Source organism: Sciurus vulgaris (assembly GCF_902686455.1).
Source record: "Sciurus vulgaris genome assembly, chromosome: 5".
NCBI classification, from domain to species: Eukaryota; Metazoa; Chordata; class Mammalia; order Rodentia; family Sciuridae; genus Sciurus; species Sciurus vulgaris.
The window spans coordinates 112,929,964-112,953,787 of record NC_136465.1 but is presented as its reverse complement, the minus strand read 5'-3'; the positions used below and the strand labels follow the sequence as shown (position 1 = coordinate 112,953,787).

Below are 23,824 nucleotides of genomic sequence, written 5' to 3'. Positions count from 1 at the left end.
CACTGGTTGGCACTGGAAAAAACACTAATGGAGGTATTTATTTAGTCTGAAGGGAAATGATACTAGTTATTGTCAGTTACAGAAAGCACAATTAAAATAGAATAATGTACTGCCTCTTAATTACTAACAAATGAAAAAACAAGCCGACAGACTTCATCAACTTAATGTTCTCATCCTCCAAAATTATCCCTTTGTCGTGGTGCTGGGGATCAAATCCGGGGCCTTGTATATTTAAACATGCACTCTTACCACTGAGACACTTCTTCATCCCAAGATTATCATTTAGAATAGACTTTAGAAATGAAGAGGATGTACATTATAAATAAACAAACCAGAATTTTACGTTTGACTTGGTTAGGCTGAAAGCAGCATATAGGATTCCTGGCTCTGGCATTTGTCTTTCCAGGTATTAGGTCACTGGGTTTGGATGAATGGCATAAATGTTAAAGTGCAGGATGGGGATGTGACTCACTGGTACAGCACTTGACTTCATGTTCAAGGGCTTGGGTTCAATCTCTACCATGGAAATATAAAATAAAGAGGAGGTGGGAGTGGCTACAGTGAAGTTCCTAGCAAGAACAATGCTATGTGAGGCTAATCAAAAGAACCATGAAGAAAAATCGAAACGGTAGAGAGGAAAAACAAAGCCAAAAATTATAATGAAAAAATTTTTATTACTATACCTGAGATCTCAGCAAAAGAAATAAGAAACAGAAATGGGAAAGGAAGGAATAATCAAAATAGAGATTATTTGCAGATATCATCATCTCTCATGTTGATAATCCAAAGACCCACCAAAACATTAGATACAATAAAGGAGCTCAGCAAGGCTGTGGCAGACAGTAACATTAAACAAAACCAAAATCCAAAACCAAACAACCAAAAAAAAAACCCCTAAGCTATCAAAAAAGGTGTGTGTGTGTGGGCAAACAAAAACATAATTGTTAGGAAGTGCTGGAGATGTAACTCAGTGGTAAAGTGCTTGCCTCGATGACTGAGGTTCTGGGTTCAATCTCTACCCCAACCCCACCATAAAAAAAAAAAAAAAAAAGCCCAAACATACACCACACCATAGCAGAACAGAATGAATACTGTATTATTCTCAATAATGAAGAAATGTAAGGTGAAACTGCCTATTGTTCTCAGTTTAATGTGAATAATATATTTAATATTCACATTAATTCCAATATGACTTTTTAAAAACTGGCACTGGATAAATGTTCCAAAATTCATATGGAAAAGTAATGGTTTCAGAATAGCCAACATAATCCTGAAAAATATGAAAAAGGAAAAAGAACAAAGAATCTGTATATGGAAATAAGGATATTGCACAACTATGGCAATTAAAATAGCCGTAATGGTTCAGGAAAGTAGAGATCCAGAAAACAGGAAAAAGAATCTAAAACAGATCTCAGAAATTTAGCACTATCCACATAGTAAAAGAATAAAGCAGTCAACTGCATGTTGAGACAACAGTCTTTTCATATATGGAAAGAAATGGAAACAGATTCCTATCTTACACATCAAAGACTACTAAGATTTAGGCCTTAGTAAACACTAATTCCTAAGACCTAAATCCAAAATACAAAAACTTGAAGCTATTAGAAGACTCAGAACATTTTTATAGTCTCAAAGTAAAGGTGATAACAGAAGAGCATCAGAGGCAAAGGAAATATAATGACAACTACCAAATAGCTCACTGTAATATGGAAACTAATAATATGCCCTACTACACAGCAATAAGGATGATATTTAAATATGTCAAATTCTTAGAACAGCCTGACATATATTTCTTAATAAATGTAAGATACTAATTATATGAAAGCAGGTAGGTTATTCTCATTTTTTTTTCACTAGAAGGGCAGCTCAGGCAACAATATGGAGAAGGGAAAAACATAGCAGTTATGAGGCTACACCAATGTTCAAGCAAACAATGGCAATAATGATGGAAAGAAGTTTGATGGTAGATTTCATAGGAACTGAAGACAGAGTAGACATGTAAAGACAGTGATCAAGAGTCGTCAATGACTGTTCATTCCTAGGTTCCTAAATGGTTGAATGTTAACGTGGTAATGCAGTTAACTAAGATGAGGGTGAAAGTACTGAGAATGCTTCAATGTTTTTCTTCCCTGTTGTTTACGTCCCATCAACTAGGGATCACACATACTACAAGTCAGAAATATCTTTAAATCACTATGGGTCTTGTAAAATATTATATCCATTTTTAAAAATTCTTAAAGGACAACAACAACGAAAAAATCCCTCAAAACTTTGTTTCACACCATTCCTCGACTGTATTTACAAATATTTCTTACCATAACTGGCTTGCCCTGAAATGTTTTAACTTCTTCTCTTAAGTATTTAAAAGCCTGTTAATGAAGCAGAAAAGAACTTTCATAAATATGCAGACATTTCATTAAAGTCATCTTTATTCTATTAACAGTTTGGTATTAGCAATTATTTCTAAATAAAACAACATTCTAAAGGCAACAGAACAAAAAAAGTGAAAAAACCCTAAGACTTTCTCAGTTACAGTTCTAGTATGAATTGCCAGGTGCAGTGGCGCACACCCATAATCCCAGCAGTTTGGGAGGCTGAGGAAGGAGGATCATGAGTTCTACAATGCCAGCCCAGAACACATTTTCTTTATTAACATAAACTATAACTTCTCTTACAACCAGGACTATAATAAGAAATTTTCTTCTTACCTGTTGTGCATCTGTGTCTGACTGAAAAGTGATATACCAGTTGCTATTGTGTGCAAACTCACAGCTTATCACTTTGGGGCAGTTTTCACTTTTAAACAAAGCTTTCACTTCCTAAAAAAGAGAAATCACAGTCAACCCTAAAAAATATATCAGTAATAGGCTTTCTTTTATTTTTTATTTTCTAGTAAGGTTGAACATTTCTTTACATCTTTTAGTCCTTTCTATTTCTTTACTTGTTAACTGTTTATTATTCTGAAACAAAAATGTGTAGCTATAGTATAAATTTTGTGGATGATTTAGGTATAGAACTTTATTTCATGATCAGCAAAACAGAAGTATTTCACATCTAATAGCAAGCTAAATTTTCCTTATAGTGAAATCTCTCCAGTCCTTTCCCTAGTCTGTCGGTTATTAAAAAGAAAAAAAAGACATGTCCTTTATTTACATTTTCTAGGCACTAAATATTTATGCATTCTTATTTAATTCAGATGCTTTGTCTATAAACATTATCTTTTCTGTAACTGAAATAACTGGGAAATAAAACTCAGATATTTACACTAACCTTGCATTGGTCGAACAGTTAACAGATTTAAAGATACTTATATAAAGAAAGAAAACTGAAAGTGAATATTAAGTATACTTTAAGTTAAAGAAGAAAAAGAACATATACTAAAATACCATAGAGAGACACTGATTTACTCATCAAAACAACCCATGTTCAAGTTCTTTTTACCAACTCCATTTTTACCACTGAAGTTACAGTACAAGGAGAAATTTAATAATAACCAAAAATTCCCAAGAAGTAAGAGAATGTGATCAGGTTAAACTGCACTCACAAAATATCAAAGCATCATTATAGGCATCAATTTTTTTTTTAAAGGTAATTTTTAAGCTGATTGGAAAATGGATTTGACAACAGTGAAGCCTAACTTGTATACTTCAAATTTTTAGGACACTAAATTTAAAAAAGAATGTTCACACCTATAATAAGGGCTACTGAGTCAAGTGTTTGAAATAAAAAAAGTAGAAAAACATCAAGTTCCGTAACTTTTGTAAAAGTGGAAATTACTAACCAGCTTAAGAAAATTACCATCTAATTCAAAATTACATTATTGAAGATCTGTCTATTGAACTATTAGGTTGCCACTGATTTTTACTTTAAAAAAACCATCAATACTCTCTAACTATTTCTTATTCCCTTAAAATGTATAATGAAGGACTTAAAAGGATCCTAATAAAATTCTTATGTTCCACTTTCATCATTTCATAGAAAGTTATGTTCACAGATTTAACTTTGCAAGTCTAAGAAAGGAAGTTTGAATTTAGAGTAAGCAAAGATTTATTCTATCAGAAACCTTAATGGATCACTACCTCAACCATTCATTTTAATAAAAATTTCAGGGATTATTACCTGGGTTGGCTTTATCTAGCTATTTTAATCATCTAAACTTCCTTTACTTTTTTTGTAATGTTGTTCACTACCACCTTGTTTTATTTACTGTTTTTCATGTACATAAACTCTATGTATTCAGAATAAAAATGGTAATACAAAAATGACTAGGAGTATTTTATGCATCAGATCACTACTCTACGTTTCAAAGATCTTGTGACAGTTTCTTTTCTAATTTCTCTAACTGGTTCTATGTTTAGGAAATCATTCTAGATACCGAACACTGAATGACTTTGGGTAAAAAGATAAGCTATTAAAGCATCATATTTGTTATGTTGCAAGGGACTAAAAATTCTTTTCTAAATGACTAATAAATTATAATAAACCAGTTACTGAACAATTCTCGACTTTTTAAATTTACAAAGTCTTACAATGGGAATTTAGAGCGAAATTGTGGCACAGTGGTTAAGAAACATAGGCTTCTGAATCAAGTTTAAACCCAGACTCTCATACAACAGCACATTTATCCTTGGAAAAGGACAAGATCAGTTCTTTATCTATAAAACAAGTAGTAAAACCCCTGGGTTCAATCCACTGAGCTACATCCCAGTCCTTTTCATTTATTATCATCTTTTGGGGGGAGAAGGGTGGGAACTGAACATTTAATTTTTTGAGAGTCTTGCTAAGTTGTCCAATCTGGCCTCTTAAGTTGCTGGGATTATATAATATGTAACACTATGTCTAGCTCAAACATTATTATATTCTTGTACCTGTACATTATCAGCTTTATTACTGCAGCTTTGTTTTACATTTTGTTAACCAACAGAGCTGATCTCACATCATCAGATCTTTTTACAAATTCTTTCAGGCAAATTCTTAAGTTCTCAAAATAGTCTATTTGTAATTTATTTATGTATTTTTTGGTACCAGAGATGGAACCCAGAGTCATATCCGCAGTCCTTTTTTGTGTGTGTTTGGAGATAGGATTTCCCTATGTTGCTTAGGGCTAAGTTGCTGAGGTTGGCTTTGATCTTGCAATCCTCCTGCCACAGCCTCCCAAGTTCCTAGGATTACAGGTGTGCACCAATGCACCCAACTCCCCATTTATATTTTAACTGTCATTGACTCAAACCAAAAAATTCAAATTTGTATCACTGCCTAGCCCTAAGAACAGAGAGTTATGTTTTACTCACTCTGTGCTTTTCTAATATGTCAGAATTATCAAAACAATACTTATCCTATTGACAGTAACTAACACGAGGGCACTGGCTTTTATATTGCTTACGTACCGTCTCCAATTTAAACAGTTAAAGAACATTTATTTTAAAAACGATTAATGAATGATTTACCTCTACTGGTGTTGTTTCAGGAATCTCTCTGAGAATCACAATACAACGCTTATGACTTGGTCTCACCTTCTCACCTTTCTCATCAACTTGTACCATAGGAGAAGCTGAAATTGTGAAAAGGGGTTCCATTTAAAAGTGAAAGGTAGTAAATACCATTAAAAAACCATGGATTTCAATCTCCAAAGAATACAGTAGCAAAGGCTAGGTTAATATACCAAAGTAAGTTATAATTTTTATTTTTATTTATTTATTATTTTTTTTCCTCTACACCATCCAAAGTTCCTTCATTCTTCTCTTCCCCCCATCACCCTCTTTCGGTATGTAATGTCACGCACTTATCAGAGAAAACATTCGGCCGTTGGTTTTTTTGGGCTTGGCCTATTTCACTTGGCATATTTTCCAACTTTATCCATTTACTAGAAAATGCCATAATTTTATTCTTCTTTAAAAAATTAAAAATTAAGGTTTATATGCAAAGAACATTGTCAAATATGCAGAGTACATACTCTGAGGGCTGGGAATGTAGGTCATCTGCCTAGCATGTGTGAGACCCTGGGGAAAAAACCAAAAAACAAAAAACAGAGTACATACTTCAACCTAGCACTGTGTTGAGGATGAAAAGTAGCCTTCATGGAGCATAAAACACTTAGAATTATGATTTTAACTAACTATTTTTTTGCAGTGCAAGAGACTAAACCCAGGACCTCATTTTTAAAAAAAATCTATTGTTCAATAATTTTTTATAAATATTTATTTATATTTTTATGTGGTGCTCAGGATTGAACCCAATAACACACATTGAGACACAACTCCAGCACTAGGGTCTCATCTTAATATATTTACTACAAAGACCTAAACGCCATTTAAATGTTTTTGAAGAACCAGTGATAAAGACAGTATCACACTGTCAAAACTTATTTCTAGCTCTATCAGGAAGATTCACATTTTTCACAGCAGGTAGATAGACTTACACACACACACACACACCAGTTAAGAGTTCAAAGGCTTGTGTTTTAAATTAAACAGGAAAAGGTCCTCTGCTTGTCCATCTGCCAAATTCTATGTAGACAAGATTGAGTCATTTTAAGAAATGATGTCTAAACAAACCAATTAGAAATTCCATAAATGGTTGTAGCTGCTAGGAATGGAAATCCTATACTTCTATAAGTCTGTTATCGCACTTTATATGAAACTTTTGAACACATTTCATATAAATAAGATCTGACTTTATTCAGTCAAGTAGTTTCTTAACAAAATCCATTTGTTACCAGCAAATATTAATACTAGACACAAACACCACTAAAAATTCTTGGTCTCAACCAATAAATATAAATTCTTTACCAAATTTTAGAAGTGTTTGTCAAACTGTGGGTCACAACTCATGAGTAAGTTGCAAAATTAGTTTAGGACAAAACAAATGTGTTCATTGCAAATATACAGCATTAAGTTGTAAAGCTGACATTTCAATTGTGTGTAGGAATGTGGTGGGTATATCTGACTGTGATGTAAATGTTCTTTGTATGTGTGTTCAAAGGTTTCAAAGAGATCACTTTACAGGGTGTGAGGAACAGCTTTCTAGTAGTCCATAAAATGAGATTTAATTGTTTATTTTTGCTAAGTTACCATCAATATGAACAAAACATAAACTGATAAAGAAGTTGTACACATACACACATATACCAGCCTGGTCAGTAAAAATAAAGATAAATTATTGGAACAAAATAGAAATAAACAATAAGATGAGTTAAAATTCTCTGTATCATCAGAAATCCAAAAAATATTCAACTTCTTAAGTTTTAAAAATAAGCCAAAAGGTATTATTATTTACATACATCTCAACACTTCAAGAATTAGATCAGGATCTGTGGTCAGCTTTTTTATTTCTTCCATGTTGGCAACTGTCCAAATTGGGACGAACTGATCACTATCCATCTGAGATATCAAATAAAGATCCTTTGACAAGTTTTCTCTGAAATGAATAGACAAAAGCAATGTAACAAGCAACTTTTCAAAAGCACCTATGGAAAAAAATGTACCTTATTCACTTTTGTCACTATGTCTAAGAAAACAAAATTATGCTATTAGAACATAGTGAACTTTGAAAAGTTTAGTAAAAGTTCAAGTTCAAAGATACCAACACAATATACATCAGTAATGCTCTCACAAAGTTTCTGCATCCCTAAATATACCTGGCCCAATAGTGCTACACAAGTGATTTTATGAAATTATATTGATATGGAAAAGGCCTAATATTAAATAGCATGTTACAAAGTATTACAGAGAGTGTAGTTCCATCTTACATACACTTTATCATCAACATTAGAATATGCATATGAGAATTTTTCTGGGGGTAGCATCAGTACTAGAGATTGAACCTGGGGGCTTTGGCATGCTAGGCAGGCACTCCTTTTAAATTTTATTTCAAGACTGGGTATCACCAAAGAGGTCAGGATAACTTGAGATCCTCCTGCCTCAGCCCTTGAGTAGTTGGATGACAGGTGTGCCCTCACTGTGCCCAGCTGGAGGATCTTAAATTTAGAATTTGCATTTTTATAAGCATGCTGAACTTTTGGAACTTGAAATATGCTTATAATTAAGAAAATAGCTTTGTAAGATATACTCAAAAAAGAGATACAAACACTTCTATCTTACACCTAAAAACTTTTTAACAAACTAAAGCAAAGCAAATCAAATTCTTGTCTTTTTATTCACATCAAATATTCTTTGAAGTAAACTACTCAAATTTGCTAGACGTCTGTGCTTAAAAGCTCCCTTCTCAGAGGTCTGACCTGACAGTCATATTTAAAACCACAGAGGCACTTCAGATTCTCTTTTCATTGCACACATTGTACTTTTTAAATTTTGTCCCATAGCAAGGTTCACCAAACATACCACTAAACTGCTTATTGTTTCCTGTCCCCACATCAGAAAATGAGTTCCATGGATGATCTTTTGTTCAGTGTTTCAAAAACCTTGTATCCAGCTGGGTGTAGTGGCCCATGCTTGTAATCTTAGCAAATAAAGAGGCTGAAGCAAGAGGACAACAAGTTCAAAACCAGCCTCAGTCATTTGGCAAGACCCTCGGCAAATAAGCAAGGTTCTATCTCAAAATAAATAATAAAAAGAAATGTAGCTCAGTGGTAAAGCATCTAGGTTCAAACCACAGTGAACGGCCCTTGCAAACAAAAAACAAAACAAAAAAACTTGTACATGGTAGAGAGTAGCCTTAAAGGCCTTTACATTCAAAATCTATTAAAAGGTGATAGTTATGTCTTTTATGGTTACAAATGTTAATAAGTGGTGGTTATTTGTTGGGGGAGGGCACAGAAGATATCAGTGAAAGTTAGGAGAGATATGGAAGCTTCAAAGACAAAAATAACAGGGGTTAGAAAGATCTTCTGGAGTGCATTTGCAGAGGGACTACAATGAGCAAAAAAGAAGCCAGCAGAGCTTTAGGCAGATATATATAGGTATGTAGTGTATACACTTGACACATGACTAGCACAATGAATTGGAAACTACATTAGTCCCCCAAACAGTTTCCTGAGTTCTAAAGAAAATGAGAGATTATGAGCCAGACTAAAAAGGCAAGATGAAATCTGTGTGGTCCCAGTGGACAGAGAAACCCTGAATAAAACACAAGTCTCCCCAACAAATCATTTGCTAACCTCAAATCTCTGAAAAACTGATACAAATTATTTTGGTGTTTTTAGGATTAGGTGAATGAAACTGCCAAACTCTAAGACAAGCCTGAGAGAGATGTCCCTAATGAAAAGAAACTAATTAAGATAGTTGCTCAGCTTTGGCCCAGATCAATTCCTGACTAGATTAAAGTAATCAATATTTCATTCTATCTGCCTAAGAGAAGCTTAATCCTTATCTAGAGTGGAAAATTGTCACCTATAGTTTATATACTTCTTATATAATGTAATGTCCAGCATACAATCAACATTTATAAGACATGCAAAAAGGAAGAAACTATGGCAGAAAATAACAGAAAAACTCAGACAATATAAGTAGACCTACAAATGGTCCATAGTATTTAAGAATTTTTTTTTGAGACAGGGTCTTGTTTTTTGTGCAGATTGGTCTCAAACTCTCGATCTTCCTGCCTCAGCCTCCCTAGTAGCTAGGATTATAGCGGTGAGCACCAATGTGCCCAGCAGCAATAGGTAAAATAAGGTAACTATTACAGTGTGTTTTAGAAAATGGATTATATTATAGGCAGAACAATTAGAGGAAAAAGCGAGGAGACTCTTGCTTTCATCCTGCAATCTATACTAGAATATAAAGACAAGAACATAAAGAGGAGGATAAGATATGGGAGTTATTTAGGATAAAGAATCAATTAAACTTGGTTCAAGAGTTCATTATGTATAAAGAAGTCTATGATAAACAGTCTTGGTAGCAAATGGTACTGTGGATTGATCCAGGGGCACTTTACCCCTGAGCCACATCCCCCAGGTGCTTTTATTTTTTATTTTGAGACATAGTCTCACTAAGTTGCCCAGGCTGGCAACTTGTGATCCTCCTGCCTCAGCATCTTTAGTCACTGGAATTACACGGGTGTGCCAAGACGTCTAGATACGTAAGACTGCCTAATTGGACTCTGCCTTTAACAGAAGACACTGACATTATATAATCCTTCTGCCTATCTTCTTACTATCTTGCTAAAAATAACTGTTTAAAAGTTACAAGAGTCAACTCCTTAAAAACAAAGAGACAAGTACTTTCTCCTCTCTCCACTAATTTGTTGATTTGTTTTTTTCAAGTTGTAGATGGACACAATACCTTTTAAAATTTATTTTTATGCAGCGCTGAGGATCGCACTGAACCCAGTGCCCACCTCACACATTCTAGGCAAGTGCTCTACCACTGAGCTATATCTACAGCCCTAATTTGTTGATTTTTAATTGTTGTTCGATAGCTACCTTTTTGAGAATTCTGAGCCTGAATATGTTAACAGAAAAAGTATCTAATAGAAACGTCACTATCTTTCTACTGAGAACAGATCCTTTGCATATCTAATCAGAGACTACATCTTTAAATTTAGATATAAAAAAATACTGAAAAATGATACCAAAATACAGTACAGGAAATGAGAACAACCATTCTTCCACTCTATTTCATAGATATTATATTAACCAAGTGACTCAAAAAAGGAATAATATCAATAAAAATGATTCTGTACCGTGAAAAACAGAATTCTAATTGTTTCTTTAGACATTCTTTTAGGTCTTCTGTAGAAATTGCTGTACTGCTTTCTCCTGATGATAGAAAACAAGAGGGGAAAAAGTTAATATCAAATTATTATAGCTGGTGAAATTTATGTCTCGTACTCAGAAGTCAAAAAGTATCCACAAATTAAAATTTAAATTTTAAAAAGTGTATTTTTAAATTATTTTATAACTTAGATTAAGATCCAATTTCTTCTAATCAATCTTTTTTTCAGAGATTTCTTATTAGTTTAAAATTTTTACGAAAGAAATGAAAAAAGAACCATTAATACTAAAAGCACTTGGCTACCACACTGTAAAACACCGCATTAAACATTAAAAAAAATGACAACTACTTTTTCATTTAAGGGAAACTCAAAGAACAAAAGTTACAGTAATCTAAATTGGAAGACAAATTAGTTAAGCTAACTGGGATATATTTATATAACTCTATTTCTTTTACTGGTAGTAAGTGTGATGTTAGTCACACTCTTCAAACTCTAAAATACTCTTCTTCATTCTTTGATTTTAGAGTACTATACCTTCCTAGTTATGATATGAGGGTTTTTTTTTTTTTTTTTTTTTTGTGGTGGTGCTGGGGATTGAACCCAGGGCCTTGTGCATGTGACGCAAGCACTCCACCAACTGATCTATATCCCCAGACCCCTTAGTTATGTTTACAGCATTCAAACATTCACAGGATCAGATCAACTCTCTTAATGGCCTTCTGTGCTTTTTTTTTTTTTTTTTTTTTAAAAACAGAACCTGAGTCTTTTCCTCAGGAAGCAAGCATGAAAAACCATTACTCTCAATTAGAATCTTACACCACATTCCAGACTAAGAGCATATAATGTGTCTTTTTCTTAAAAAGCATTAATGATAATAGAAACTAATTCCCTCAGAGACAATAGGATGACTATGACGCTGAGTTAACTTTGTCTATGATTTTACCACTAACTTGTCTTGCTATCCAAGAATCAAAGTTACATATTAAGTTAACTTCACTAACAATTACTATAAAGGCTGGGGTTACAGTGGAAGAGCGCTTGCTTAGCATGGGTGAGCCACTGGGTTCCATCCCCAAAGCCACATAAAAAATAAATAAAATGAAGGTTAAATTTAAAAAAAATAATGACTATAAGAAGCATTTTGTCTTGGAGAAGTGGCTCAGTGGTAGAGCACTTGCCTAGCATGTGTGAGGCACTGGGTTTGATATTCAGTACCACATTAAAAAAAATTTAAAAATTAATTAAATAAAGGTATTGTGTCCATCTACAACTTAAAAAAAAAAAAGAGAGAAAAAAATAGAAAAATAAAAAAAATAAAAAAAAAAAAAGAGAAGCATTTGCCAGCCATGGTGATGCACGCCTGTAATCCCAGTAACTTGGGAGGCTGAGGCCCTACGCAATTTAGCAAGACCCTATCTCAAAATAAAAATAAAATGGGGTGAGGATGTGCCTCAGTTGATTAAGAGCCCTGGTTTCAATCCCCAACAACCCCCAAAAAAGAAACGTACTATTTCTATGTATATATAATCCACCCAAATGCCAATTTAATAAGATATCATTTTGGTTAACCTTCTAATGACCTTTATAGCAAATTCACTAAAACACCAAGGGGTTGCCATATCACTTAAACAAACACCATATTCAAAATAGTTAGTGGTTAAGTTAATTAGAACTGCAGGCTGGAAGAATTCACCATCTTAAATTATCATGTGAGAATATTCCATTTCAAAAATTATCTTATAAGCCAATGAATTTAAAAATGTAGTCTGAATGTACCCTATAATAAGATAAGGAAGACAAAAATGTACAGATCTTGCCTGAAGAGGTACTAAAAGTGGAAAACAGAAATACCTACTCCATATTACAATCATTTTTCAACAAGATCCTTTAAGCTGGGCATGGTGGCACACGCCTACAATCCCAGCTACTCCTGAGGCTAAGGCAGGTAAATAATGAATCAAGGCCTCCTGGGCAACACAGCAAGACCCCATGTCAAAATCAACAAAAAAACCTTACATCTTAGAAAAATAAAGGTAGCAAGTCAGGTTCTGTGGTTTATTTTTAGTATTTTTTTAAAATTTCATCTACTACAAATTCCAGAAAAAAGAAAAAAAAACCCATTCCAATTAAATGTAAAAAAAATAAATAAATAAAGCTATAGTAGAACTTGTGTTTTTAGTACAATTCTTTTCTTAAAATTAATCTCAGCCAGGTTAGTGGCACATACCTATAATCCTAGTGACTCAGGAAGCTGAGGTAGAAGGACTGCAAGTTTGAGACCAGCCCCAGCAACTTAGTGAGGCCCTAATTAGGCAACTTAGCAAGAATCTGAGTCTCAAAATAAAAAATTTAAAAAAAAAAAAAAAAGGCTGGGATGTGGTTCAGAGGTTGAGTACTCCTGGGTTAATATCCCTAGTACCCCCCTCCCCCAATAAAAACACTCAGTAATTGACTATATACATAATGTGTGTTCATAAATATATATAAGTATTTAATATATATAAATATATATTATTTCTGATAGAAATGACAGGAAAATTGACAACTTGTAATGATCCTAATTAAGTCTGAAAACTTGGACCTTATGAAAGGCTGGAATTTAGGTCTCTTAATTTCCTTTAGTAGGACCCTCATAAAGTAAATATTCTTTTTGAATTATAAATTTCATGTTTGCACATTTTTAACATTCACCTAAGATGTAAACACAGTTTATTTTCGAAGAAAAGAAGGAATTGATTAATGCCATATGTTTATCATAACAATGACTAGGAAAGGCTAGTGTACTAAATTCTCATTTTAAAAAGCAATAAAATGACAAGTTTACCAGAAACATCATATATTTGGTAACTCAGCTCTTCAGGCCCTAATATCATTCCATCAGTTGATTCTTCAATGCCTGTAGTGTTTCTTGTGGTTTCACAAGATGGAGAATACATTACTTCATATTCCTTACACATATCTTCTGAAAGCTCAGCATTTCCTATAGTCAAGAAAATATAGTGAAAGTCAATACGAATTCTTTAAATCCTACCTTTAAATACTTAGGTCAGTATGTCTTCTATAACAAGATTTCAAGAAATTCTACCAGTCAGAAAAAGTTTCACATTGTTTGAAATAAGAGTTACTACTCAAAGGGAGTAATTTTGGTCATTACGGATATGCAAAATGATTAACCATGCTGCCATCAAGAGACCCTCAAGGGAGGAATGCACTGAGGGAGTCAGATTACTATCATAAGAAAGAAGAAAAGGAGAACTGGCAAAGTGAGATATATGCTTTCATGCCATAAAGATTACATCCTTCCTGTATTAAAAAAAAAAAAAAAAAGATTAAAACTAAAACTCACATAGCACTAACTTTGTATCAGACTGCTCAAATGAACTTTATTTACTTAATTTTCAGAAAATCCTATGCTGCAGGCAATTATTTATTTGTTTGGCAGATAAAGAAAATAAGCACAGAAGTCATTTGCCCAAATTTAAACAGTGACTAAAAAGCAGAACCAATGACGGCAGTTCAAAACTAACTTAAAAAAACAAAGTTATAAATAATAAATATATAATAAATGGGTTAGATACTGGACCCAAAAATCACAATTACTACTTGAAATTAGTGATAATATATACACACTATACAGAAAACATTTATAAATGTATTTTCTCAAACAATCAAAGGGTGTATTCCTAAGTTCTACTGACTGGTTTGGCCACACATTTAACTTAAAAGTAATTTTTCCAATGAAATATTTAGGACTTACCTTCAGGATGAGACCCTGATGTGGCTGCTGTTTCATGCCAAGAGCTTTCAGTTCCATGAGTTACAGGAGTGGCATCAGGAGTTCCAGGAGGAATTTCTTGCCATACTTTGGCATTAGGATTTAAACCAGTTCCTTTAGATGTTACCTGCTAAATAATCAAAAGATCTATTTGTAAATTTTAGAAACGGATTGAAATTGTAAATTTAGATAAAGGGCTTTTATATTACTTAAGTGTGGAAAACAACCAACAATGTTAAATAATTTAATATTAAATAAATCTTACAGTTTCTGATTAACTTTAAAAATATCAAACTCTATAATTTTTATGGTACTGGGGATAAAACCAAGAGGTGTTTTACCACTGAGCTATATCCACAGCCCAATTCCCCAAATGTTTTATTTATTTAGCAACGCTTGATGCATACCAGGCAAGGGCTTTACTACTGAGTCACATCCCCAGTGCCCTTTATTTTCAGTCATGTTCTCACTAAATTACCCAGGTGGGGCTCTCAGATTCACTGGGATAACAGGCCTCTGCCACCAGACCCAGCCCTGAAAATGTAATATAAAATAGATGTATCTTTGTGGAATACTATTAAAATACCCTTTATTCTAAACTACTTCATAATTTCATAAAGATTTATTCAAAGTATTCCTATATCTTTGAGCTATGTGTTTATCTAAAGCAAACTTTTGAGTTATCTATATAGCAATTTTCCAGAGCATATCATTTTTATTGTCATCTAAGTCGTAACTGAGACCTCTTGATACTGAATTACTATCACTGGAAATGTTATCAAGTCAAAAACTGTGGTCTGCATCTGCATTCTTTCATCTACCCTGAAAGTATATATTCTTAATGCCTGCAACATAATTATTTACAGCACTGCCATTTAAAGTGATCTTTTGTGTTCATTATTTAAATACAAACATAGAAGAGACTGAGCATGGGGACTGAGGAGGAAGGGAGCAGACTATGAAAAGGTGGAGGAGAGATCCAAGATGGCGGACTAAAGGGAGGCAGCAAAACTTGTAGCTCCGGTTTCAAGCAGAAGATATCCCTTTCTTGGTGAGGCAGTTTTTGATGCTTATCAATCCCCTGCTGTTTACCCCAACTGTCTACTGTGATCACCTGCAGTTAGCCAGCATATCGACACCTTTTTGAGTGCAGATGGCTCACTGTCAGGTGCCTATCATCCTCCATTTGCCTGCCTCTTGCCTGTCCATCGCCTGCCTTTCACCTATCCATCATCCACCAACCAAGGTTCACCTCCCGATGGACCAACAGTGTCAGCAAACTGACCTCAGACCGCCAGTGGAGCGCCAGCTGCCTGCTGTTGCCTAGAAGTTCACTGTCACAGTATCTGCAGGTTAGGCTACAAGCGGCTGCCGCCTTTTTGAGACAACAGTCAGGCCTCCTAGGACCCCTGGCCAGACTGAGCCCCATCTCCAGGATCCCTCGGTCGACCAATCACTCACTGCCTCCCGGGCCCTCACATAGACTGAGCGATCCCTGCCACCAGGAACCCCAGACCAACTGACTACGCCATAACACCAGGACCCCCAGACTGACTGATTGCACCCCGCCTCCAGGATCCCCCAAACAGACTAAACATACCCCACCTCCAGTCAACCACGCCCATACCCCATGCTGCAGCTCCCCATTTGCCAACACATTTGGAAGCCAGAGCGGCCATCTTGGATAATTCTGGAAGCTGTATCTCTCATCTTTAGGTGGGGCAAATCCCATCCTGAGACTCCTGCTGGAGACTTGAAGCTCATTGTCAGGTACCTCTCATACACCAGGCTACTGAAGACTAGGAGGTTTGAATACTATATGACTGGTATAGTGTAGATTTTCTTTTTTCTCCTTACTGAAAAATTTTAAGTTCTTATTTCTTTACTTTTCTCGCAGTCTTTTCCTTTTGTTTATCTGTTCCCCCAGAGTCTCTCCCTTTTCACATGCTAACAACCAACTTCTTTTGATTACACTCTCACTCTATTATCTAGAACTTCTATATTTTCTTTTCTTATCCCATTTAACAGCTACATCCTACACCCCTCCCCATCCTCTTTGTCCTCCATTAGAAACTGCAGACCTTACTGCAAATCTGTTTGTTATACTGAAGATAATAATTGAACTCATTCTATTTATTATGACAATATTGTTAATGTCCTCACGGGGGCTATTTGGTCTAGGGTTGCATACTGTCTGAACTGGGCAAGCTAATATTGATCTCTCCCTTAAAGAAAAGGTTTTGGAAACCTGTAGGGTCACTATAAGCCTATGGGGGGGGGGGGGGGACTGCAATTCCCCAGATCTGTACTCCTAGAGGGGAAGATACATGAACAACATGAAAAAACAAGGGAAGAAAATGATCCAAGCAAATCTAGATTCTATTTTAATAGAATCCAGTGACAGTATGGTAGAAGAAATGTCAGAAAAGGACCTCAGATTATACATGATTAAGATGATTAGTGAAGCAAAGGATGAGATAAGAGAGCAAATGCAGGCAATGAATGATAATACCAATAAGCAGTTGAAAGAGTAACTGCAGGAAGCAAAAGCTCATTTCAACAGAGATATTCTTAAAAAAAAAAAAAAAAAAAAAAAAGAAAATCCTTGAAATGAAGGAAACAATAAACCAAATAAAAAACTCAATGGAAAGCATCACCAAAAGACTAGACCACTTGGAAGACAGAACCTCAGACAATGAAGACAAAATATTTAATCTTGAAAATAAAGTTGCCCAAACAGAGAAGATGGTAAGAAATCATGAACAGAATCTCCAAGAGCTATAGGACATCATGAAAAGACCAAATTTAAGAATTATTGGGATTGAGGAAGACACAGAGATACAAACCAAAGGAATGAATGACCTATTCAATGAAATAATATCAGAAAATTTCCCAAACCTGAAGAATGAAATGGAAAATCAAATACCAGAGGCTTACAGAACACCAAATGCACAAAATCACAACCGATCCACACCAAGACACATTATAATGAAAATGCCTAACATACAAAATAAAGATAGGATTTTGAAGGCTGTGAGGGAAAAGCATCAGGTTACATATTCGGGGAAACCAATATGGATACCAGCAGATTTCTCAGCCCAGACTCTAAAAGCTAGAAGGGTCTGGAACAACATATTTCAAGGTCTGAAAGAACACGGTTGCCAACCAAGAATCCCATACCCAACAAAACTAATCTTCAGATTTGAAGATGAAGCAAAATCCTTACATGATAAACAAAAGTTAAAAGAATTTACAAACAGAAAGCCTGCGCTACAGAATATTCTCAACAAAATATTCCATGAGGAGGAAATGAAAAACAACAATGTAGGTCAGCAAAGGGAGGCACTACCTTAAAGGAAAATCCATTCAAAGGAGAAACCAAGTCCAATTTAAAACTAAAAATAAGCCCAAATGACTGGGAATACAAATTATTTCTCAATAATAACCCTGAACGTTAATGGCCTAAACTCATCAATCAAAAGACATAGACTGGCAGAATGGATTAAAGAGAAAGACCCAACAATATGCTGCCTGCATGAGACTCATCTCATAGAAAAAGACATCCACAGACTAAAGGTGAAAGAATGGGATAAAACCTACCATGCACACGACTCAGTAAAAAAGCAGGGGTTTCTATCCTTATTTCAGATAAAGTGGTCTTTAAGCCAAAATTAGTCAGAAGGGATAATGAAGGACATTTCATATTGCTTAAGGGAATCATAAGTCAGGAAGACATAACAATCATAAATATTTATGCCCCAAACAATGGTGTATCCATGTACATCAAACAAATCCTTCTCAATTCCAGGAATCAAATAGACCACAACACAATAATTCTGGGTGACTTTAACACACCACTGTCACCACTGGATAGATGTTCCAAACAAAAACTAAACAAAGAAACCATAGAACTCAATAACACAATCAATAACCTAGACTTAACAGACATATATAGAATATTCCATCCATCAACGAGTGAATTCACTTTCTTCTCAACAGTACATGGAACCTTCTCAAAAATAGAGCATATGTTATGCCACAAAGCAGCCCTTAGTAAATGCAAAAAAAAAAAAAAAAAAAAAATAGAGATACTACCTTGTGTTCTATCAGATCATAATGGAATGAAATTAGAAATCAATGACAAAATAAAAAACAGAAATCACTCCAACACCTGGAGACTAAATAATATGCGATTGAATGAAACAATGATAACAGAAAACATCAGGGAGGAGATTAAAAAATTCTTAGAGGTCAATGAGAATGATGACACAACATATCAAAATCTCTGGGACACTATGAAGCAGTACTAAGAGGAAAATTCATTGCATGGAGCATATTCAAGAAAAGAATGAAAAGTCAACAACTGAATGACCTAACATTACAGCTCAAAGCCCTAGAAAAAGAAGAACAGAACAACACCAAAAGTAGTAGAAGACAGGAAATAATTAAAATCAGAGCTGAAATCAATGAAATTGAAACAAAAGAAACAATTCAAAAAATTGAAAAAACAAATGTTGCTTCTTTGAAAAAAGTAAACAAAACAAACAAACCCTTAGCTACACTAACAAAGAGGAGAGAGAAGACTCAAATTACTAAAATTTGTGATGAAAAAGGTAAGATCACGACAGATAGTACTGAGATATGTAACGTAATGAGAAGCTACTTTGAAAATCTGTATTCCAACAAAATAGAAAATACCAAAGACATTGATAGATTTCTAGAGACATTTGCTCCTCCCAAACTGAACCAGGAGGAAATACACAATTTAAACAGATCAATATCAAGCAATGAAATAGAAGAAGCCATCAAAAAACTGCCAGCCAAGAAAAGCCCAGGACCAGATGGTTTCTTAGCCGAGTTCTACAAGACCTTCAAAGAACTCCTCATTCCAATACTTCTCAAAGTACTCCAGGAAATAGAAAAAGAGGGAACCCTACCAAACTCATTCTATGAAGCTAATATCACCCTCATACTCAAACCATGCAAAGACACATCAAGGAAAGAAAATTTTAGACCAATATCCTTGATGAATATAGATGCAAAGATCCTTAACAAAATAATGGCAAACCACATCCAAAAACATTAAGAAAATTGTGCACCACTTTCAACTGGGGTTCATCCCTGGAAAGCAAGGATGGTTTAACATCCGTAAATCAATACATGTAATCCATCACGTCAATAGACTTAAAGATAAGAATCACGAGAGGTTTCAAGATGGCGGCCTAGAGGGTGGCTGCATTTCATGTTGCTCCAGGACTCAGGATTCAAAAGAGGAGATATTGAGACACTTGGGACCAACTCAAAGCAGCCGGGTGACTCTCACCCATTGGGAAGGCATCCCGGATGGGACGGTGGTCCTGGAACGCAGGGAACTTTGTGAAGTAGAGCTGCCGGTGAGATGCCCCTCCCCCCGCTGGAGCAGTGAAGGCGGACAACTGGGAGCCCCGTAAAGGAGGCCGCTTGCTCGGCACAGCGCTGGAACTCGGAGCAACCACTGGGGCTCCGGCGGCTGCCCAGGGGAGGAGTGGCGAGGAGAGCTGTGTGGACTCAGGACACCGGGGCCTGCCAGAGGAGAAGCTGCGTGGCGAGCTGTTTGGACTCTAAGCTACCGCTTCTGAACACCGGGGCCTGCCCTGAGGACGAGGAGGAGGAAGAGGAGCGCGGCCGCTTGGATTCGGGGTGACTACACCAGAGCTACAGGCGGTTGCCAGAGAAGGGGCTGCATGGCGAGCTGTTTGGACTCAGACCACTTCTGAACCCCGGGGCCTGCCCGGAGGAGTAGGAGGAGGAGGAGGAGCGCGGCTAGTCGTTTGGACTTGCAGTGACTGCATTAGCGCTCCAGGCGGCTGCTCAGAGGAGAAGGCAAGTGGTGAGTTGTTTGGACTTAAAGTGACAGCGCCTGAACACAGGGGGGCTGCATGGAGGATAAGCGTGGTGGGTCGCTTGGTCTTGAGTGGCCGCACCAGAGCTCTGGGCGGTTGCCCGGAGGACCCGTGCAGCGGGTCATGTGGATTCAGAGCCACTCAGAGCAACCGCTCCTGAACACCCGGGGGGTTATCTGGAGAAGGAGGAGGAACGGGGAGGGTCACGTCGACTCGGGGGAGGGTCACGTCGACTCGGAGTGATTGATTGCCCTGGGCTACGGGTGGTTGGTGGGAGGAGGAGGCATGAAGTGAGTTTCTTGGACTCCTAGTGACCACACCAGAATACTGGGCGGCTGTCTGGAGGAAGAGGCCTGTGGTGGGTCTCTGGGACTCAGAGCGATTGTTCGGGGCTTCAGGTGGCTGCTCAGAGGAGGGGCCGCATAGCCAGGCGATTAGGTGCAGAGCAGGGTCCCAGGATCTAGGAGGCTTCTGGGTGGAAGAGCCGCACAGAGACAGGCTTAGGGTGGAGCGAAGGTTCCAGGCCTGCGGGCAGATTCTCTGAGGAGGGGCAGCCTAAGGAGATGCATCTGCGAAGGGTGAGGCTCCCAGGCCCAGGAGGCAGGGCCGGGCCCCTGGGAACTTTGCAGAGGAAGGCAGCCCAGCCCAGGCGGTAGCTGTAAATTGAGGGGAACCTCTAGGAGGGAACTGACCAGCGAGACCTCCCCACCGGGTGAGTCTTCCCTGCTGGGTGAGGTTTCCCCACAAGGACGGTAAAACCAGAGACTCAGGCCCAAACAGGCCTTGCCTCAGCCCGCAGCCTAAGTCCCCTTTGGATGACCACTGGTCAACAAGTGGAGGCACCTCTGCCCACTAGCAGGGATTATACCCCACCTGAAGAACACCGCTCCTAGAGAGGCAGCTTCCTTGTGGAGCACCGCATTATCAACTTCCTCCAAGACTTCAGCCTACTGAAGGCTAAGGGGGGATATATATAGAAATCTTCAGGGACATTGTAAGTCAATAGAGGAAATCTGCAATATCTCAGCGGTCCACTGATACCTGAACAATATGAGAAAACAAGGAAAGAAAATGCTGCAAACAAATCTAGATGTTACATCAATAAAACCCAATGACAGCATGGCAGAAGAAATGACAGAAAAGGAGTTCAGAATGTACATAATTAAAATGATCAGAGAAGCAAACGATGAGATGAAAGAGCAAATGCAAGCATTGAATGATTGCACCAATCGACAGTTAAAAGAGCAAATACAGGAAGCAAAAGATCATTTCAATAAAGAGTTAGAGATATTGAAAAAAAACCAAACAGAAATCCTTGACATGAAGGAAACAATAAACCAAATTAAGAACTCTATAGAAAGCATATCCAATAGGATAGAACACCTGGAAGACAGAACCTCAGACATTGAAGACAAAATATTTAACCTTGAAAACAAAGTTGAACAAACAGAGAAGATGGTAAGAAGTCATGAACAGAATCTACAAGAACTATGGGATATCATGAAAAGGCCAAATTTAAGAATTATCAGGATTGAGGAAGGTCTAGAGAAACAAGCCAAAGGAATGAACAATTTATTTAATGAAATAATATCAGAAAATTTCCCAAATCTGAAGAATGAAATGGAAAATCAAGTTCAAGAGGCTTATAGGACTCCAAATACACAAAATTACAACAGACCCACACCAAGGCACATTATAATGAAAATACCTAACATACAAAATAAAGACAGAATTTTAAAGGCTGTGAGAGAAAAGAACCAAATTACATTCAGGGGGAAACCAATACGGATATCAACAGATTTTTCAATCCAGACCCTAAAAGCTAGAAGGGCCTGGAACAACATTTTTCAAGCCCTGAAAGAAAATGGATGCCAACCAAGAATCTTATACCCAGCAAAACTTACCTTCAAATTTGACGATGAAATAAAATCCTTCCATGATAAGCAAAAGCTAAAAGAATTTACAAAAAGAAAGCCAGCATTACAGAACATTCTCAGCAAAATATTCCATGAGGAAGAGATGAAAAACAAAGAAGCAAATCATCAAAGGGAGGAATTATCCTAAAGGAATTGTCAAATAAAGGAGGAAACAAGTTATGTCAAACAAATAAATAAACAAAATTTTAAAAATGAACCAATTGACCGGGAAACCAAATCATTTCTCAATAATAACCCTGAATGTTAATGGCCTGAATTCATCAATCAAAAGACATAGACTGGCAGACTGAATTAAAAAGAAAGATCCAACAATATGTTGCCTGCAAGAGACTCACCTCATAGAAAAAGATATCCATAGACTAAAGGTGAAAGGATGGGGAAAAACATACCATGCACATGGACTCAGCAAAAAAGCTGTAGTATCCATCCTCATTTCTGATAATGTGGACTTCAAGCCAAAGTTAGTCAGAAGGGATAAAGAAGGACATTTCATACTTCTTAAGGGAAGCATAAATCAGCAAGATATAACAATCATAAACATCTATGCCCCAAACAGTGGCTCATCCATGTATGTCAAACAAATCCTTCTCAATTTCAGAAACCAAATAGACCATAACACAATAATACTAGGTGATTTTAACATGCCTCTCTCACCACTGGACAGATCTTCCAGACAAAAATTGAACAAAGAAACCATGGATCTCAATAACACAATCAATAATTTAGACTTAACAGACATTTATAGAATATACCATCCAACCAAGAGCGAATATACTTTCTTCTCAGCAGCACATGGATCCTTCTCTAAAATAGACCATATATTATGCCACAAAGCTAATGTTAGCAAATACAAGAAGATAGAGACACTAGCATGTATTCTATCAGATCATAATGGATTGAAGTTAGAAATAAATGAAAGAGTAAAACACAGAAACTATTCCAACACCTGGAGATTAAACAATATGCTATTATATGATGAATGGATAACAGAAGATATTAGGAAGGAAATTTAAAAATTCTTAGAGGTAAATGAAAACAAAGAAACATCATATCAAAATCTCTGGGACACTATGAAAGCAGTCCTTAGAGGGAAATTTATTTCATGGAGCGCATTTAATAAAAGAAGTAAAACTCAACAAATAAACGACCTAACACTACAGCTCAAAGCCCTAGAAAAAGAAGAACAGAACAGCACCAAAAGTAGTAGAAGACAGGAAATAGTTAAACTCAGAGCTGAAATCAATGAAACTGAAACAAAAGAAACAATACAAAAAATTGACAAAATAAATAGTTGGTTCTTCGAAAAAATAAACAAAATTGATAAACCTTTAGCCACACTAACAAAGAGAAGACGAGAGAAAACCCAAATCACTAAAATTCGGAATGAACAAGGAAATATCACAACAGACAGGATTGAAATACAAAACATAATTAGAAGCTATTTTGAAAATCTATACTCCAACAAAATAGAAAATTTCGAAGACATCAACAGGTTTCTAGAGACATATGAATTGCCTAAACTGAAGGAGGAGGACATAAACAATTTAAATAGACCAATT

The 23,824-nt window shown here is 36.2% G+C and overlaps 1 protein-coding gene across 6 annotated transcripts in view; it reads right to left on the bottom strand.

The window, feature by feature from the left end:
* Positions 1 to 23,824, bottom strand: part of LARP4 (La ribonucleoprotein 4) — a 79,623-nt gene that overhangs the window by 28,740 nt on the left and 27,059 nt on the right. For 5 of the 6 annotated variants that reach the window (XM_079139779.1, XM_079139780.1, XM_079139782.1 and 2 more), the window contains exons 2-8: positions 14,429 to 14,576; positions 13,496 to 13,651; positions 10,639 to 10,714; positions 7,280 to 7,416; positions 5,448 to 5,551; positions 2,709 to 2,819; positions 2,316 to 2,369 (exon numbers count right to left, since the gene is read on the bottom strand). In XM_079139779.1, coding sequence (XP_078995905.1) covers positions 2,316 to 2,369; positions 2,709 to 2,819; positions 5,448 to 5,551; positions 7,280 to 7,416; positions 10,639 to 10,714; positions 13,496 to 13,651; positions 14,429 to 14,576 — 786 coding nt within the window. The remainder of the gene's footprint in view (positions 1 to 2,315; positions 2,370 to 2,708; positions 2,820 to 5,447; positions 5,552 to 7,279; positions 7,417 to 10,638; positions 10,715 to 13,495; positions 13,652 to 14,428; positions 14,577 to 23,824) is intronic. The other variant, XM_079139781.1, reaches the window with a different exon arrangement.